The sequence below is a fragment of the Rhinolophus sinicus genome, chromosome 1 (assembly GCF_057876585.1).
Source record: "Rhinolophus sinicus isolate RSI-liver-muscle chromosome 1, RSI-T2T, whole genome shotgun sequence".
Classification (NCBI taxonomy): domain Eukaryota; kingdom Metazoa; phylum Chordata; class Mammalia; order Chiroptera; family Rhinolophidae; genus Rhinolophus; species Rhinolophus sinicus.
The window spans coordinates 126,494,291-126,513,817 of NC_142501.1; the positions used below are offsets into that span (position 1 = coordinate 126,494,291).

General features: G+C 35.6%; 2 protein-coding genes across 14 annotated transcripts in view; one reads left to right on the top strand and one right to left on the bottom strand.

Moving 5' to 3' along the window:
• Positions 1–8,971, top strand: part of PDSS1 (decaprenyl diphosphate synthase subunit 1) — a 36,548-nt gene extending 27,577 nt beyond the window's left edge. The window contains exons 10-11 of one of the 3 annotated variants that reach the window (XM_019749127.3): positions 5,648–5,728; positions 8,514–8,971. In XM_019749127.3, the coding sequence (XP_019604686.1) occupies positions 5,648–5,728; positions 8,514–8,654 (222 nt within the window). In that variant the 3' untranslated portion in view covers positions 8,655–8,971. Of the gene's footprint in view, positions 1–252; positions 456–5,647; positions 5,729–8,513 lie in introns of those variants that run through there. The other 2 variants (XM_019749128.3, XM_074324966.2) reach the window with 2 other exon arrangements.
• ABI1 (abl interactor 1) overlaps positions 8,777–19,527 on the bottom strand; it is a 111,517-nt gene continuing 100,766 nt past the window's right edge. For 6 of the 11 annotated variants that reach the window (XM_019749118.3, XM_019749124.3, XM_019749116.3 and 3 more), the window contains 3 exons: positions 18,676–18,762; positions 14,775–14,960; positions 8,777–10,898 (listed from right to left, as the gene is read on the bottom strand). In XM_019749118.3, coding sequence (XP_019604677.1) covers positions 10,723–10,898; positions 14,775–14,960; positions 18,676–18,762 — 449 coding nt within the window. In that variant the 3' untranslated portion in view covers positions 8,777–10,722. The remainder of the gene's footprint in view (positions 10,899–14,774; positions 14,961–18,675; positions 18,763–19,527) is intronic. The other 5 variants (XM_019749119.3, XM_019749121.3, XM_019749125.3 and 2 more) reach the window with 1 other exon arrangement.

The window sequence follows — 19,527 nt, forward strand, 5'->3', positions numbered from 1 at the left end:
GACCTCGGATCTCAATTTGATCCTGGCTCTGTGGCTGAGGTGTTGAGGCCGGTCCTTTCACCCGAGCTTCATGTTTCCTTATCTGTAAAGCTGAGGTTACAACCCTCCCCAGGGCTGTGGTGAGGATTCAGAGAGAATATTCATGGAGATACTTTGTAAATTAAGTGCTGTATGCATTTAAGGTAGCATTGTGATTATTTCCATGTATTTGGAACACTGACAAAGTGAATGGTTTCCACATCTTGATTATAGGACTGGACGGTGGGTGTGCCTCAGAACCCCTTAAAAAGCCACAGGAAGGGCCTCCAAGCATAAGAAATTCTGAGAAATTCTCCAGTTCTAGAAGTGTAATGGGACTGTTTGCTGCTCTCAGAGAGCCCCTCGGCCACTGCCTCAAAAAGTCAAGAAGTCAGTGGAATGAACTACTAGAACCACATAGTTCCTCCTTGCTCCAGATTGAGGGGCTGTCCATTAAGGAAGTAAGTAAAGCTGCCTTCATGTTCTCCTGAGTATGGATGAAAAGCTTAGGAAGCTGCAGAGGTGCTGAGTGACTTGCAGGGCGGACACTCTGAAAGCCTGCTCTGGCCCCAGGCCACACTGCTTTTGGCTGTGCCCAATGGTATTTGGAATTAAGTGGGCCACTGGCTGGTATCTGGACATCTTTAACAGATTTCATCTTAGTAGTCTTTAATTCACTATTTAGCAAAGCAGTGAGATGTTCATCGCCATAAGATTAAAAACTAGCTCTCTGGTCTAAAATACTAGTCACTTTTAGTCTTTCAGAGTTCTGCCTATATTCTTTCTCAGATTTTACAACTATAAGTCCTATCTTCCACAGAACTCAGTGATTCCATTCTGATATTACAGAAACCATGAACTTGCTTTTGATCAGTTTCTGATCCAAGAAAGGAGAGATCATGTCTTTTCCACCATCCAGCAGAGCCATAAGCAGCGCCTCTCAGAGGAGGCTGCTAGCCCGGGGGCTGGGCCCGGTGACCTCGGAGAACTCACTAGTGGACAGCAGTCAACTGAGGAATGAGGGCTGTGAACAGAGACGTGGGAGCACTTTGTGGAAACATCTGTCCTCATTACCAGGCTCCATCCATCCTCAAAATTTTGAGGCAGAGATGAGAAGTAAAAGGTGTACTATAAATGGGTCTTTTCTTCTATTGAGACTAACTCACCAGCCTGAAACACAAAATTAATACATGTGCCAAGTGCTGACAAAAAAATTATAAAATCCCCTTGTACACATTAAAGCGTGAGTGAGGAACATTTTCTTTTTACCATTAACCCACCAAAAAGCAGAGGATTCATCAGCCATGTAAAGGCATGCCTGAGATTGGAAGTTCTGATTGGTCACTGGCTACCATCTCTACAACTGAAAACCTTAATCTATCTACTCTTCAGAGGCTGGTTAGTAAATGTGAACAAAGAACAAGCTGGACAGAGCACGTTGAGGTTCTGCCAGCTCAGCAAAGACTCATATAGCGAGGCCCTGAGGTTAACAAGATGCCTGAGGAACAGACCTTTCCCAGAAGCAGCTGTCTCCTAAAAAGCTATCCTTTGAGAAATCTTAACAATTATAATTGTCACGAATCCCATGATACCAAGTTAACAGCCGAGTCCTACTTCAACCTGAAGGTGATTGATTGAGAATGGCTACCTTTCCTGATTGTTTCACCATGAACATATTCCAAGAGAAACTGATTTGCTTCCCTCTACAAATCAGTTTCCCTCTGGTTTCCCTCTACAAACCAGAGGAGTAATAACTCATTTAACTTTCAGGTATAGAGGGGCACAGTCAGGGGGAAACAGACCACCCCTCCATATTGATTTGTCCTCATCTGCAAGAGTTGAAAAATGCTGGTTTTAAATTAAAAAAAAAAAAAAAAAAAAGGCAAGGAAAAGGAACAAAGCTTACAGTGCCCCAAACCACAGGTTTTATTTCACTGGAAATCCCAGCATCACGAGGCACACACTCACCCTCACCAGACGCCACTTTTCCCATCTGCCCATAAGGCATTGGGAGGAGTGAAAAGGCACATTGCAGCCTTAGAAAAGGGAACACGGAAGGAGGCTGAGCAGGAAGTGAGTGACTCTGGGCAGGAGCTGTTTCCTACGTAGGCTGATCGTTCTTTCTTGTGGCGCATGGGCCAAAGTTAGTCAAATATGTATTTATAAGTTGTTTTCATATAAAACATCAAGTTTAGATTCCACTAAGGATGACACTGTCAAAAAAGGGATTCATGGCCAGAAGTCTGTCTGTCAAAAGATTTATGGGGCTAAAATGGATTTGGGGTGAAACAAGTTCCAAAAATAACATGAGAATGTGCAGTATCTCCATTAAATGAAAATGCATCGTTTTCATGGTGTGCAAAGGATTCTTTTATACATTTTCTCTAATCTCACAATGAACTCGCCTTTGCAGTAGGTGTTATGTCCGTTCTGCAAATAAAGTGATGCTCAAACTTGGCGAAAATTAAACACTTGGTAAATGGCACATCAGGTAGTTAAACATTCCAGGTCTAAGACAGTATTCATTTTACTACACAATAATATTGCCACTGCAAAAGCTAGTACCTGATGAGCTGGTCTGATCCCCAGTAGGTCTTCCCTCAAAGTAGGTTAACTGGTGTGCTCTGGCACACCAGTGAAAATGCACTGACAACGCTTAAGGAAGTCGCTGTGTCAGCTTTCATTATTTGTAATTAATCTACCCACTTAGTGGAGTAGTTGAAAGAGGTTTATAATCTCTTTCCAGAGGCAGGTGAGTTTTATTTGCAGATTGAGGTAAATCTTTGAATTTTTCCATTGGTGAACAGCCTCACTGGACCAAGACCATCAATCTTGGGAAACTGCTTCTCCTTTTGAACTTAGCCCGGGGAATTTGGCATCTATTAGACCCAGCAAGCAACTTGATAGAAACTCCCTCTTTGGAATTCACCATTTTTAACATCTCTCTGAAGGGGTTTCTGGATAGCAGTTGGTATAGGGGATTTAAGAAGAGTTTCAAGATTTCTGGGGAGGTCCCAGTGATGACAGTATCCTTCCATGTATATGTGTGTACATATTTTCCTTAAGAACAAAAACCTCATGTTAGATCTTTAACGAGGATATAGGTCAGATTTTGAGATCTTCACAAACAAAATGGAAGTGGGTTTTGTTGTTGTTTTTGTTTTGGTGATACTACATTAGTTAGTTCTCAAATAGCCTTTAAAAGGTCTTTCCCTTTCTTCTTCTGCTTCTCTTCCTTATTTAGTAAGTCACCAGACCTAAATGTCAGCCTGGAGCTGTACTTCCCAACTGCCGTCACCATCACCAGCCCCTGCACCAGCCACACAGGCTTTTGCTAGTGTGAGCAGCTGGTACCATAGAGTTTCCCATGCTTTGTTTAAGCTCACTCCAATTTATTGACCACCTTTGTAGTTTAGTGTATGGTGTAGTTTACACAGTACAGAGTTAGAATCTGATTCTTCCACAGCTGGTTTTCCTACTCATGAAACAAAGTCGGAGCAAACAAAAATTTTCTTATTTCTCATTAAATCTGTAGGCAGACAAATGGTTCTTCCTATGTTTCTCATTTCTTTTCCACATACACTCTAAGGGAACAGAAGAGTGCCTACGGGAAGAGTTTGATATTTGCATAGTAAAACTGCACACAGTACATCTTTCAAAGGAAGGATGTAGCCACACTCAATGCAGATTTTTTTCAAACTGCTTTCACAATGCTTTTTATAGTAAAAGGAATCAGAAAAACCATCTAATCAGCACATTTTACAACACTTGTTACTACTGCCGAGAAAGCTCAAACACCATAAACAAGGTAATTTTACCAGATGCCCAGGAGGAGGATCACATCAGCTTTGACCATATAGCCTTCTAGAAATCTGATTTTGGAATCTGGTATTAATAAACTAATAAATTGCCTCCTTGATCTGACTTTTAACCACTAAAATTGATTGACTTGAGCTTTCCTGATTTGTTTCCTATAATATTTAAATTATTCTTAAAAGACCATAAACTAAAGCAAATTACTGGTTTTCCCTTAAGGACTAACAGGTTGCTGGCGCTTTAAATGTGATAAGCACGTTAGCAGTCGCTACATGTTTATAGCTTTGTTCTGACACATACTTTACCCTGAAAGGAACACTCTTAAGTCCTAATCTGCCATCATCTGGTTGAGGTTTTTCTGTGTGTGCCCTACTTTTCCTTCTGGATTACCAATACCTTGGTGGTAGTTACAGGACAACTTATTTCATCCTTCAGGCTCAGTGCCAGGGAAAAACTGGCAACTGCTGTAAGCACTGAGACGTGCCCAAAACAAACACATCATCTTGCCTCTTACTTTGCGGGACCATAAGCTGTTAGAGCTAATGGATCTCAGACCATGTAGTCCAGCATCTCCGTGACACAGGTGAGGAGGCTAAGACCCAAGAGGTTTAGCAACTCACTCAGCTGTGGCAGCACCAGCACTAGAGCTGATCTAGAAAATGAAGTGATTTGGTGTCCTGGCTTCCTGATTCTGTTATTGGTGACAATGCTCCTAAATTGTTGCTAAGTATCACAGAATATAGATTTTTCTCTTGGGTGCCTTTTGTTCCTGTTTTCTTTTTTCCTTATTGCCATCAGCGTAACACTGGTCTTTATAATTTACTACAGTAACCTGGGTATTTTTACCTGTCTCCTCTAATTCACTGGTACTCCACCTTGGCTACATATTAAAAACACCCGGAAAGTTTTTAAAATCCTGAGGCCCAGAGCAAACCCCAAGCCAATATAATGTCTTTGGGAGCAGATCAGGCCACTGTATTACAAACCTCCTGAAGTGACGCCAGTGTGCGGTCAGCGTTGAGTAGCGCTGTTCTAACCCACTGCTGAGGCAGAGCTCTGCTCGTAACCCTCAGCTCAGAAACCTCAGTAGCTTTTAAGTGTCACTCAACTTAGCACTGTTTCCCCGAAAATAAGACCTAGCTGGACCATCTGCTCTAAGGCGTCTTTTGGAGTAAAACTTAATATAAGACCGGGTATTATATAAATTATATTATACCCGGTCTTGTATTATAGTAAAATAAGACCGGGTCTTATATTAAGTTTTGCTCCAAAAGACGCATTAGAGCTGATGATCCAATTAGATGTTATTTTCAGGGAAAGACTGTACTAGACATAGAATGCCTAACTCCCACCCTCATGCTCGGTCAGTGGTTCTCAAAATGCCAGCGGAGACCAGCAGAATCAGTATCACCTGGGAACTTGTTAGAAGACATGCTCAGGCCCACCCCTTCTGAGTTAGAAAGTTGGAGGAGAGGCTTGAGCCTCTGGTGATTCTGGTGAGATCGAAAATTCGAGAACCGTAGAGAAGTCAGAAAGATTTTGAGATGTACTGTTCTTTCTCTTCCTTACTCAGCACTGGACCAAGGATAGAACAGAACATCAGATGAACACGGTGCTCCAGCCCAGGCCCTGGGCACGGAAAATGAGTGTCTGTCTTAGCTCTGTTTCTTTAGTTGTTACAATTTACCGCTCCCCTACATCATCTAATCACCTTTTTGTTTGCTCCTTTTATTATCTCCTATTGTTACAAACTAGTATTAGAACATATGATTCTGCCAAGAGCAATAAATAGGTTTTCTTTCTTTATGGTTAGTTCCCAGAAATGAATGCTATGATAATGAGACGGTTCAGTTTGCCAGGAGATGTGGACAAAGCCCGACAATACGTATTACAGGTAAGATTATTTCTAAAAAACAGCAGGTACAGTGTAACAGTTTTTGAACCAACCAAAATTTAACATTAAATTTTAGGTACAAAACCAAGTTCCGGTCCATTCTTGATTTGACAGAAACCGAGAAGGGAAAACTTGTAGAATTCATTTTTCTTGTGTAGAATTCTTCGCCAAAGATTCTAATTTAGTTGTTCTTGGGTAGGGCTTGGACATTAATATTTTTTGAAAGTTACCCAAGTGATTCTAATGTACAGCGAGTGTTGAGACCCACTGGTTTGGAACCAGTCTTCCCCATACGCACCAGTCACCCAGACTGGTCTCCAATCTAGTCCACGTCCTCATCCTTGCCATGGCTGGACTATTACAGCAATTTACTCAAAATTGGTCTTTTCCTGGACCATCCTATATAACTGTCATAAATGTGTGACTAAAGAAATGTTAACATGAAAAAAACATTAAACTAACACAGGCAAACTGAACTATTTAACCTTTGGAGCTATATATAAGCTTATTTCAAATATACTGCCACATATCCTCAGAACTTTTCCGTTGAATATTTTAAGTTTCAATGACTCTTGAGAATGAGCTGTTTCTAATATCCAAATCCAAAGTCATTTGGAGCCAACAGATCTAGTTAATGAGATGGAGCAAGCAATTTTTAATAAGGAAGTATGATCTGAGATCTATAGTTAGTCCAATATTTGAAAAACTTCCGAATGACTACCTTTCAGATTCTTTTAATTTTCAAAAAGCAAAACCCCTCCAAAGGCTGTATTTCTTTTTTAACTTTTTATACTGTTATGCATCATAATTTGCTACGGGTTACCACCTTTTTAGAGGGTGGGTTGGCAGTACTATTAAAAACTCAATATGAGAGGGGCTGTCGCTGATGAAGAAGATGCTGTGCCTGAGAGGTCCTGGCTTCAGAACCAAGAGTATGACTGCAGGTTGAAAGGATAAGTGGAACTGAAAAGAAGGAAATTAATTGTAGCTCTTACACAGAACAGTGACGTTCCAGCAAGCCTAGGCATAAATGCACTTAGAAAAAAATCCACAGGATGTTCTCTAAACAAATTCTCCAAAGACCTCTAGATATAAATAGGGGGGTTCAAAAATAACTACATCATAAAACAAGAACAGGATAGTATCTTTAAACAATGAATAAGAACAAGCTCTGAGAAATTTTAAATGATTGTGAAAAACTAACTGCTAAGAAAAGTTGGAAAGTGGAATTGAAGAAATCTTCCCAAATGTAAACAAGGGAGGAAAATGAGAAAAGCTCTTAAGAGGATCAGTACAATCATGTGACAGATATTTGAGAAAGAAAATTTAAAAATGAAACCAAAGAAAAAAGTGGTCACCTACAAAAGGCAAAGGGATCAAAACTGGCTCAGTGTATAGCAAACACACTGCATGCCAGAAGGCCATGAGTAAGGCCTTCCAAATGGTAAGGAAACCTTTTAGACCTAGAATTTTATATGCTCTGGAGGTAAAAGTCATTATCACACTTAAGGATAAAAGTTGGCTTCCAATACAAATTTTCCGGGTAAGCTACTTGTGGATGTATTTCAGCAGGTGTGAAAACACCAAGTAAGAGAAAGACGTAGGTACAAAAACCAGTGAAATGAACCTAAGAGTTCAATGAAAAGTCATCCTGCGATGGCAGTTGTACGACAGCTAAAAAGCAGTCAGTCTTAAGTAATGAATAGAATGATTAAGGCATTAGAAATATTAGGAATCAAGAGATCCTTTCCCAAGAGGAAAGAAAGGAGGCAGTTACATTCAGAAGTGGGCTTCTGTACTTATAATAAGGCACAGCAAACTAAACTGTGTCATATTTTGTGTCAATTGGTATAGAAAGTCATATCCCCAACCATGTTAGGGATATTTTACTCTCAATGAAAGAGGCATCATGAACTTGGAACCATGGAGAGGAAATAAAATTGTTTACTTGATTCTACAGTAAACATTTTTTACATCATGGAAATAATAATTTTATCAGTGTTCAGCTTTTAGAAAGAACCGACATAAAAACATGGCTACAGAATAGAATGCAAACTTATCTATAATGTAAAAGTTTAGTTAAAAGCAGAAAGAAGAGCAGCACTGGTTTCCTCATATAAGATCAAGTCAGAAAGTGATACCACACGATGGCAAAAGTCATCAACAGAAAAACTAAAGAGAATTAGCTATATTTTAGTTTAAAAAATCTTTAAAAAGAAAAGCTAAAAATAGCAATATAATGATCAAATTAGGACCATAGTATGGGTGGGCTAAATCCTCGTTTTTCTTAGTAGAAAGGCAATAGATAATAACTAAAATTGATCATTAAAAAATAAAACGTGGATAAAAAACCTGGTGCCTATGGAAGAACTGTTGATTTTCATCATCAGCTCTTCTGTCTACTTTTATTAGTACATATTCTTTTTTTAAACTTTCATTGTAGATTTTTTCATTTAAAAATTTATTGTATAGATATTTTATACATGTAGAACTTTTTAAAACTCTAATATTTAAATTAAAAACAGGGAAATAGATGGTTCTTGATATTAATGAGGTAGGTGCTTTGCATGCTAACAGTAAAACTTTGCTTCAGTCTGGGAAGGCGCCTTAAAGAAGCAGGCAGAGGAAGCTGGAACTCTGAGCTGAAGAGAACTTTAGAAACGTAGTTTGGCTATTAATGAATCAAACCTTAGAGGTATGTTTTAGTTCATTCTAACGACTTTAAGAGCTGATCCAGGGCTGATCAGGGTAACTCGCATCTCTCCTGTTTCTCTGTGCCCCACAGAGTGATGGTGTGCAACAAACAACCTACCTCGCCCAGCGGTACTGCCACGAAGCAATAAGAGAGATCAGTAAACTTCGACCATCCCCAGAAAGAGATGCTCTCATACAACTCTCGGAAACTGTACTTACAAGAGATAAATGACATGTCTTTCAGATATTTCTGGCAGCTATTTTACCAGACTGTGCCTAAAGAATTTTGTGGAATATACTTTGCTTCATGTGCAGATAACCAAAAATCATTTTAAAAAATCATTTCAACCTTAATGATGGGCAATTTTTTTTTTATTGGCAAAGTTTTTCAGAAAAATTTTTAAATGTAATTAAACCATCTGAATCTGTCGTTCTGGTCCTGTAAATTCTAATCAAGGTACCTGGATGGTTGTATGTGGTATTGTTTACACTGTTAATATTCACATGTAAAGCCATTACACAAATAAATAATCAATGTTAAAATTCAAACAGTTTATCTTATTTCACTATAGGAGTAAAAGGTCAGAGAACTGTGAGGTCTACATTTCAATCCGCATTAGATTTTAACAGTATCCAAAACTTCATATAGGAGAATGGTTTATTATAAAAGACTGTACATAAAATTTAGACGTTAAATACAAAATTAAGAGAACATTCCACTCAAAAAAAATGAAGAAGGTAGCTAGCGGAGCACTAGTGATACTGCAATTATGTTTAAAATTAACAAAGGCAAAATGCATATGCAACAGTCATACTGATTTGGTAGCAATGGTCTTTAATTTGCAGGAATAAATATTTTGCACTAGCCTTACCATTTACTATGTTGTTGTAAGTCTGTAACGCCCAGTAACTGTAATTAGAAATCCAAACAATTCCTCAATACACAGAAACCCACACTTGGGTGCTCTACTTTAACATCCCAGGCAATACAGAATTATACACAAGAGAAAACACCCCTCGAAACCTCCCTTAAATTAAGAGGAGACACACAAAGTGCATGTGTTGCATTTCAATTATGTCAAAAGACAATACAAATCTGTTGGTCAGGTATATCCTTGTTTGCTGATTAATATATGATCTACCTTTTTTCCCAATCATTATAAAAATCTTTATGCTGCTAGTGCCAGGTAATGGATTAATTTGTGCCTATTCAAAAATCAATCGCATTCACATCTACAAAACAGTATGTAAAAGATACTTATAATTTCCTTTCGTCAAACCAGTATGCAGCAGTCCACTGGAAAACTGAAAGACTGATAACAGCAGTGCTTAAGAATCTTACCCACAAAATGTGTATACTTTTACACATTTTCTTAGCTTTGAAAAAAGTTACTTTAGAAAAACAATTAAGTACATTGAATTGTAAATAACCACAGATTTTAAATCTGCAAGAATCAATCACATTGATGTGGGGACAAGTTGAAATAAGGCTAAAATTTTTTTCCAAGTTAATATACTGAGAAAATAGACCATAATTCTGCAATAAATCAGTATCTTTTATTTATTTTTTTTAAAGCAAACCAGTGAAGGAAAGGACAAAAACCTTTGGTTCACTTATATATTTATGAATGGAAAAAATTTATAATGCAAATTCACTCATTAAAAAACTTAGGTACAAATTACAACATTACAGATAACCTTTTTTTTTGTTTTGTTTCACATGGAAAACTTAGAGACTCGATTCATTTCAAGAGACCTAAGTACGAGTACTCCAAGTAAATATTACACAAATTGGAAGCATCTTGGATTTTTTAAAGTATATGTCAATACATAAATTTGTATGCATGCTTTAAACAAAGTTATATTTCAAGAATGAGAGTCTAAACAAAAAGTATGACCAGCACCAGCATTTAAGTTTCTGATTTTAATATTAGTCTGACATAGCATTAGTAACCATGCTCACTAAAACATGTAAAGGTACAATCTGAATCATGATTTGTTATATATTATACTCCATATTCCCAGAATATTTAGGCTGGTCATAAAGTTAACATTATGTAAGTAAGTACATAAGCAAAATCAGTTATGGGCAGCTTCTTGTATAAATTGCTGTTTAGCAATATACAAACTGCCTCAAAGATTTATGCTTACAGGTAGACATTCAATTATTCCAATAAAACAGCATGTCCTGAAAATATGGGCACATTTTAAAACATTTTAAGACAATTCTGTTACCCATTAATAGTCCCACAGTATGACTGAGTAATAATAAGAACCTACTTTAAAAGAAAAAAAAAAGTTTAATCAGTATAGTGCATGATTGATTCAACATAATTCCCAGGGAACAGACCAGTCACTCGATTGCAAACTCCTTCATACCAACCATCATCGTTCTTCTTTATCACATAAATGATTGCACCCTCCATAAATGACAGCTCATCATCCTTGTCTTTTGTATAATCGTATATTGCCACAACTATGGAGAAAGAGTCAAAATAACACATGAGTACACTCCATCCAACATTTAACTGAATTTTAAAATATAATGTCAATTAAATCCATAATATAGCAGAACTATTTTTATGAATATTTTTAATTCTTACATTTATAAATACAGGTAGAGCAGTGGCCAAACCATATGCCTAAATCACTAGCTTTATCTTAGGGCCAAATTAACAATCTAGTTATTATTAGGCTAGAGACATCATTAGTTTCTACCTATTGGGGAATATCTCTGAATTTTAGGATTTATTAGATATTTCAATTCATTTGTTCAAATATCTAATAAGTGCCAACCATATGCAAAACACCATTTTCCAAAATAACTATTGGGCAAAGCTGCATCTAATTTGAAAATACAGCTATCTAATTTGAAAATACATATATAGTGGGAGGTAAAGCTCATCCTACTCAATCAAAGGAAAACATTCATGTAATTTATGAGGCTATATTTAGAATCATTCACAGAATATTTACACACTTTAAGGTCATAGGACTTTTTGTTTTTTTTAAGGGGAAATAGCTGAGTAAAGACCCATTAAGCCAGAGAACTGTTTGTAATTCTGTGGTATCTGTGATTACTTTGAGTTCAAAATATTCACTTTCTTTGCAGTGTTCTGGAAAGGAAAGGCATCAAAAATTACTAGTATTTTGGGTGACTGGTTGGCTCAGTTGGTTAGAGCGCAGTGCTCATAACAAGGTTGCCGGTTCGATTCCCACATGGGCCAGTGAGCTGTGTCCTCCACTAGATTGAAAACACTGATTTGACTTGGAGCTGAACTGCGCCCCCACAACTAGACTGGAAACGACTTGACTTGCAGTTGAGCTGCGCCCTCCAAAACTAGACTGAAAACAACGACTTGACTTGGAGCTGATGGGTCCTGGTAAAGCACACTGACACTGTTCCCCAATATTTCCCAATAAAACTTAAAAAAAAAAAAATTACTAGTTTTCCAAACTACTGGTTTATGAATTTAATTATTCCTTCCTTCTGCCTTTATAGCACAATAATTCTGAAATTATATGTAATTTTCTGGTATATGTGAAATGGTATGTGATATGGATTTTCTCCACTGACTTACCTTGTGTAGCTTTTAAAATAGAGCTTTTAAGACATTTAAGGTGTTCTGGAACTCACTTTTCCCCTAAAAAGATGGCTACTCCACATAATTATTCTGAATTAAATTATAATAAGGAAGAGACCTGAAGCACTGATCTACAGCATTTGCTAAATCAAAATAGGCAATCTTTTTATCCCCTGCACAAAATACTATATTACATAAACTCAACAAATCCATTCCCTCTATTTTCATCCTGCAGCAGAATCATGGTATTGTGATTATAAGCTCAATGACATAGTTTTTTAAAAACCCCAAAACATAAAGAATAAACAATATTAAATTATCCTGGTATTAGTTTTGGCTAAAAAAGCATCCAAGAAAATTGAGTGAATGCTAGAGATAATAAAGAAAATAGTGTAATAATAAAAAAGTAAAATATTGATTATTAATTTGTCAATGAATATTTATTAACTTTGGTAACATTAATTTCTTTGCATTCAGTCATGGGTTAAATTTTGAGATGACTTGTAAACTGATTATGACAAAGGCTTGACACCCTCAGTCACTCAGCAGAATAAAAATTTTATTTCCTCTTGTTCTTATTTTATTTCCTCTTCTACTCATAGGCTGGTAAAAGTACTGGCCTCAATTAATAATGTTTCTATTTTCCAAGTCCCCTTTGTAAACGTAACCTAGTCGCACCCAACCTCCTCTCCCCCAAAGCACAGTCTCACATAATAACTTCTACTGCTGAGTACTTAACCTATTAACAATTCAATGTGCATTCTACATGCCAGGACCCGAATCCATATAGAGAGCTAAACTCTCCCTCCTGTATGTATTGTAGGTTTCTTTGGAAGTCAAAATCTTAATACTCAAATCCTACTTCTACATAATAAAAATTTGAAGATAGCTATCTAGTCCCTCTGAAATCTTTTCCTCAACTTAAAAAAATAAAGCTTTCAACTGTCTCTCATAGATGCACTTTCTAGACATTGTGGCCTCCTGAATATTCTCTAAAGGCATTCCTGTCTGCAAGATCGTGACATGTGTATTTAAAATTAGACATAATAATAGTTAACATAAATGAATATGATGAGATTGGTACATATTAGACTGAAGTTTAGCTAATGTACCCTAGGAATCTGGCTTTTCGAACAGCCATGTCATACTGTTGATTAATATAGTCAACTGAAATCCTATTAAACCAGGTTTTATTCATCTTGTGATTATAAAGGTGACTATTAAAAGCTTTAAATATAATCCTACTAAATAGCAACGTTTCGATTTAGAAGAGGGGTCAGCAAACAATGGCCACGGCTAAATCCAAGCCACTGTCTTTTTTATGTATCAAGTTTTATTGGAACACAGGCACATGCACTCACTTCTGTATTGTCTATGGCTGCTTTTGTGTTATAACAGTCGGGATGAATAGTTGTATTAAGAGACTGTGGCTGACAAAGTTGAAAATATTTCATTTTGCAATATGTACAGATACCGAATCATTACATTGTATACCTAAAACTGATATAACATTACGTCAATTATACCTCCACTTTTAAAGAAAGTTAAAAATATTTATCTGGTCTTTTACAAAATATGTGTGATGACCCCTGCTTTAAGACTCATCATTTCAACTTGTGAAGGTATTTTTAAATCCTGCTCTGTTACTAAGTATATTAACCATTATATGATTCCAAATATATTAACCATTATATAATTCCAAATTTGTCAACTTATATAAATGTAATAGTCCCAATTTCATAGATACTTAAAGTTAAATTTGCTTTTCCAAGCCAGACAATATAGGTAAAAACACAACTGAAGACTACTCAAGTTTATCACTCTCATAATAACCACAACGTGTCTCTATTTGAAGTACATGAGAATCTGAAGGTAAAGCAGAATATTCAAGACTTCCTGAACAACATGTAGAATATTTACTGTTTAAAAAATATAAAAAAGAGAAATAGCAAATTTACTTTTAGCCATGTATTCAAAATTTGGACAGGAGAGAAAGCAACAGATCTCAAGAGCTACACCTACTTGCTCAAAGTCAGTTAATCCAGTGAAGCCAATAGAAGGAAATAATACATTTCAAATGCAGCCAAATGTTATTAACTAAATTACAAGCATTTTCCAGACCACTACAGAAATATGGCACAGAATTGGATGACAAAAAGCAAATAAACTCTCTAAAAATAAGATTTGTTTCTTTTCTACCCACTATTTCTTAATAGATACTTAAAAGTGAGTGGTCAGGTAATTAAGGTAAATTTGGACATTGAAGTTATACTATACATCATTTCATGAAATGACTATCTTCTCTTTTATAAGATCAACCGACTGAAAACCTTAAATTGAGGCTTTTTCTTGTGATAGTCCCAATATATTTTAAAATATTTAGATATGAAAGGTATCTGTTCTTATTATAAGCTTGGAAATTTTATTTGAAATCTTTACTAATTATATGACTAGTAAATCATTTCACTTCTTTTTTCTGCCTGTGGAAGAAAAAATGACTCACTATGAAATGCATACAGGCAAGTTAATCTCCAGCTAGAAGCATATGTCATTTGAAAAAGCACACATACGTTATACTTTTAATTTAAAACATTAAGAATCCTACCTTTACATTAGGAATGTATAGGAAATAAGGTTTAATGAAATCATTTTGGCTGGTAAGGCTTTTCAAACGGTTAAAAACACTGGATTAGATGTTCTTCATAACTCTAAAATTCTATAATTAGATTATTTTCCTTAACACCAATTCAGTGATGACTGTATCTCACCTTTCTCAATATAATTCTTGGGGGCCCAAGCAGGATCTCCATCTGCATACGGATCATTATACTGAACTACTGCAGCCTCCTCATCTTCATAATCCACTGGAGGTGGTGGTGGGGGAGGCGGGGAGTCATCAAACATGGGAATGTCGTCTGGTGGGGGTGGTGGTGGTGGAGTTGGACTATCAGCAACTAAAAAAATTCAGATAATTAATTTGAATCAAAAATTAGACTAATTCATAAATTAACAGAATTTAAGAAAGCTCTAAGTCATATACAGCATGCACTATAAGAAAACATGCAATGATTAGAAATAAAAGCTTGGTGTGTTAAAGCTTCTACTACTCTTAAGAATAATTTTGCAGTAATAAAATGAGCTAAAAATAAGGGTATTAGGAAGTACTACAAATTAATGAACGAAGGAGGTTAGGAGACAAAAATCTTTTTTTTTCTTTTTTTTTAAAGGAGAAAGGAGTAAATAAGTTTCCTTATTCCAAGGCTCAGATCAGAACAAATGTCACTCTTAGCCTAGTTCCTTAGTCACTTTTTTCATTTGGACTACAATAATCATAATGAATAACATTACATTAATGGTTTGATAACCATTCACTGTGCACATTTATGTCCCTGATTTTGGCTTTTAATATCTTTAGCTCCCCAGAAATCAGTGGGTGGATATTTTTGTTTGTTTTAACGGAGAATAAAAGAAAAGTTGGTGGTGGTATTAAATCCGCTTTTACGTATAGATTTTCTATTCTTTTATTTAAATTTTAACAAGATGAGAAAAAACTAAATTAAAAATTAAGAAATTCCAAACTAGCAAATCTCACTGAACATTTTTTAAAATGTTTGTATTCATAATCAACTTTTGTATCATAGAAAGCAAGCTAAGATTTTTGCATTATTGCTAGTAAAACATAAAGATGGGATGAGGGAGAGACTAGATCCTAAAGATCCAATTTTCTAAGAATACATCCACAACAAAGATTTTAAAAAATAAAGTATTATGGGAAGGTAATTAAAAAAAACAAACAGAAAGTAACTTGTATCATGCAGAACAATAAAAACAACTCATACCTCAAATTCTAGATGGTTGTGGTATGTGTCTGTGTGTGATTTAAATAATCAAAAGTGTAAACAGTGAAATGGGAAAATGTCAGGCTAGAACTGTGTTCACTGAACTATTAAGACACCAGGTAACAAATGCTCTCAATATTAAGGAAGTCAAAGCTAGAACACAACTAATTCTAATTTAAATTTCTGATCCACATATTTCTTTAAAAGTTAAAGACATGAAAATGTTTTGGTACAAATTGATGCGGGACTTACAAATAACTGCAGGGGAGAAATTTAGAATACCAATATACTAACTCAAATGTCAATTTCTGGGGCTATTTATGTGATAAAAAAAAAAGCAGTGATAATCTATCTGTAACACAGGTTTTAAAGTTTACTCCACCCTATTTGGAATAATGTGCCAAAAATGTAACTGAGGGACCGAGACTTAAAACATTTGCATAACAGCCCTATTTCCATAACCACTTCAATTCTGTGATTTCTACTTTATCCTGCTGGGGGATGAAAAAGGCTATTAGAAAACAAGTCCTGTGTGGTGATGCTAATTCTGATAGTCTACAATTTATTTTTCCATTGAATGCTTGGATCTATTTTATTTTTATCCATAAATACTCCATAAAGCTTTCTATTACTCGTAAGAGGATAAGAAAATAGGTGTGAATCCATCAAAGAGCCAAAGCTGATATCCTTAATTTGGCTTAATGTAAATTATATATGTTTGCCTGAATCCCTCAATTGCATCTACTCTGGATTTTATATATTACTTATTAGTTTAATGTTTTCATTCAGTTGTCTTCATGTCCACCTGCAGTGAATCGCCACTGGCTTATCTTCACTATACACACACGGGCAGGAGTCCAGTCAATCTAATTCTCTATGCATAATACTTTGTCTAGCACTGGCTGTAATTAGTTCAAAAATGTTTTCTGATGTTAATCATAAACAGATGTAAACACACTGACGACTTTTTTAAAGGCTCATGTCTTAAACTGAAACATTTATTAATAGGTTAACTGCTACATGCATTCATTATCACCAACTTTGAGTTAGTGGAACTCAATATTGAAGAAACTGAATACTGAAGAGAACACAGAAAATTTGTAGTTTATAAAACATTTAAGATACTGATACACAGTTTCTCACCAATCTTCCTAACATGCTTTCAAAGCAAATAGATGCCAAATAAAGTTGAGCATTCAACAGCACGAGGGGAATGACTGATTGACTCAAGTTCGTACGTTTGGTAAAAAGAACTAAAATAGTACCAAACGGATCTCTTTAGCAAAAACCAGGCATGCTTAGAATAACGTACATTCATTCTGAATTTCTATGAAAAAAAGAGTTACCAAAAAGCTAGGCAATGAGCTTTGGACCCATTAAATGGATGTTCATTATGGTAATTTTTAAATACGTAGTTCCTAATATTTCTTGGATATTAAGGCAGCTCACAAGGTTTAACTGGCTTAGTTTTTAAACTCTTATAGCATTAAGGACCAGCAATTAACCCTTATTCACTTATTTTTAAAATTAGATTCACTTATTTTTACATATTTAAACACATCAGAGTTTATAAACAAATTTCAAGGTTGGTTTACACTCAGAAATTTCAGTATTTTGAAAGTACAGTGTTTTATAAATCCATTAAAACATATTATTTCTTGAAGGTAGGGACTTCTTCCTCTTAGACTATTTGTATTTTTCCCAAAGACTAGCACATAACACTGAATAAACAAGTATTTGACTAGAGGAAAGGAGGAAATAGGTAGAGTAACACAATAGGGTCAGCAAAAGCTGAACAATGGAATTTGCCACAATGTAGTCTCCTAGAAGATGGGCTGGTCAAGTGGGTTACACATTTGTTCAAACCATTCTGAGAATTATCTGCATGGTGATGGTCCCAAATTACTAGAAGTAAATTACTCCCAGACCACTTCACCATCTTAATCTCAACAATACAATTCTGTGATTGTGGTAGTCTTTATTTTGCCAAATAACATTCACTATGATCAGATAGCAAGGATTATACATCTTCCAGAGCCTTAATCAGGCAGCAATACAAACTACTCTATCCTAATTAAATCCACATATTCAAAAGCATTTCCAAAACTCATTAATTCTGACCTTCCTTCAGAGAAGACCTAAAAATAACTGACAGATTTGCATATTCATAAATAATCCTCATGAGCCTGCATGTAGCCAAAAACATAAAGAGGGCTCTACAATGATTATCACTCTTACATGGATAGATATCATAGATATAATTTACTTATTCTTGCAGATTCATTCTCATCCTAACAATGAATCTTTATATAGGTTCAAAATTATTTATGTATCAAAATCTGAGGCTATAAAACTTTCCCCAAAAACCTGTGTAATTAAATGGGAAAACAAAAAACTGTCCCAAGCGCATAATAAATTTAATCGCACAGTGTAACTATCTATGCCTTTATGAATTTGCTGGCAACAGAATACAAAATCTTTTCTAACTAATTTCCCTAATAATTATTAAAGCTAGCAGTTTCCATCCAATGTAACTTTCTGTTGTTTGATTATTCTTTCCTTAAGAATCTGCAAAGATCAGATTTCATGTTTTAGATCATGTAAATATGTAAGAAAGTCGCAGTTTTGAAATTTAGATGGGTCAGTAATCATGCACACCAGAGAAAAAAAACTGAAGACCGTGCTCTTCAGTTTCAATAACATATCTGCACCTATTTTCAAGATAAGATTAGCGTCCCAAAAAAAGTAAGGAAAACTGATGACTTATCAGCCATGCATGCTATAAGGAGACAGCCTCTACTCTTTGATAGCTCAGTTTTTCCAAACTTACTGTTTTCCTGCACCCTGGCCACGAAGCCTGTGAGAGGTATCTGTGGAGTCAACTGAGGCATAGGGGGAGGGGGTGGAGCAATAGAAACTGGTAGCAACAACACAGTATGGGGGGAAGTAAAACAGATAAAGGAAAGAAAAGGAAACAAACAAAAAGCAGAAGTCAGTTACAAGGACCACAAACATAAGTATGCAAAGAACAGTTTGCCAATGAAACAAAACAAAACAAAAAACAAAACAAAAACCTGCAGAACCTTCTTCAAGTTCATTACCCCCTAGCAAACCTAAAGCTGAGTTGTACTTAGCCAACTAGAAAGCAAATACATTTTATTTAATCCTAATGTTATATTGTTCGGGGAAGATTTAAATTTACCATCACATTCACTTTCATGCAATGTAATTTTCAAAATCTAAGGAAACAATTTAAAAAAAATAGTTAATAGTGAAATACTGATAGAGGTTTCCAGGATATTGTGTTTCCATATTTCTATAACCCAACAGGTTTGTCTAACTTTCAGATAATGTTCCAAATTACAACCCACATAAATAAATATGTCATGAAATAGCTATTTATTCCATGTATAAATAACTACATTAAGCACAGGTTTCCTTTAAAGACAGTTCTTATTATATATCTCAATTTATACACAGCTCTCCAGGAAAAACTCTTGTTTGTAAAACAAGGTTACTGTTACTTTTTAAGTTGACAATTTTAAAGACATCACTCCTAAATTTACTAGGGAATAAGAGTGCTTCATATACCATGTTAATTGTTCACTGAGTTTTATGGGATATTATTTCAAGAGTGACCTTTTTATTATCAGTGTTCTAAAAAAAGGAAACCTGATCTAAT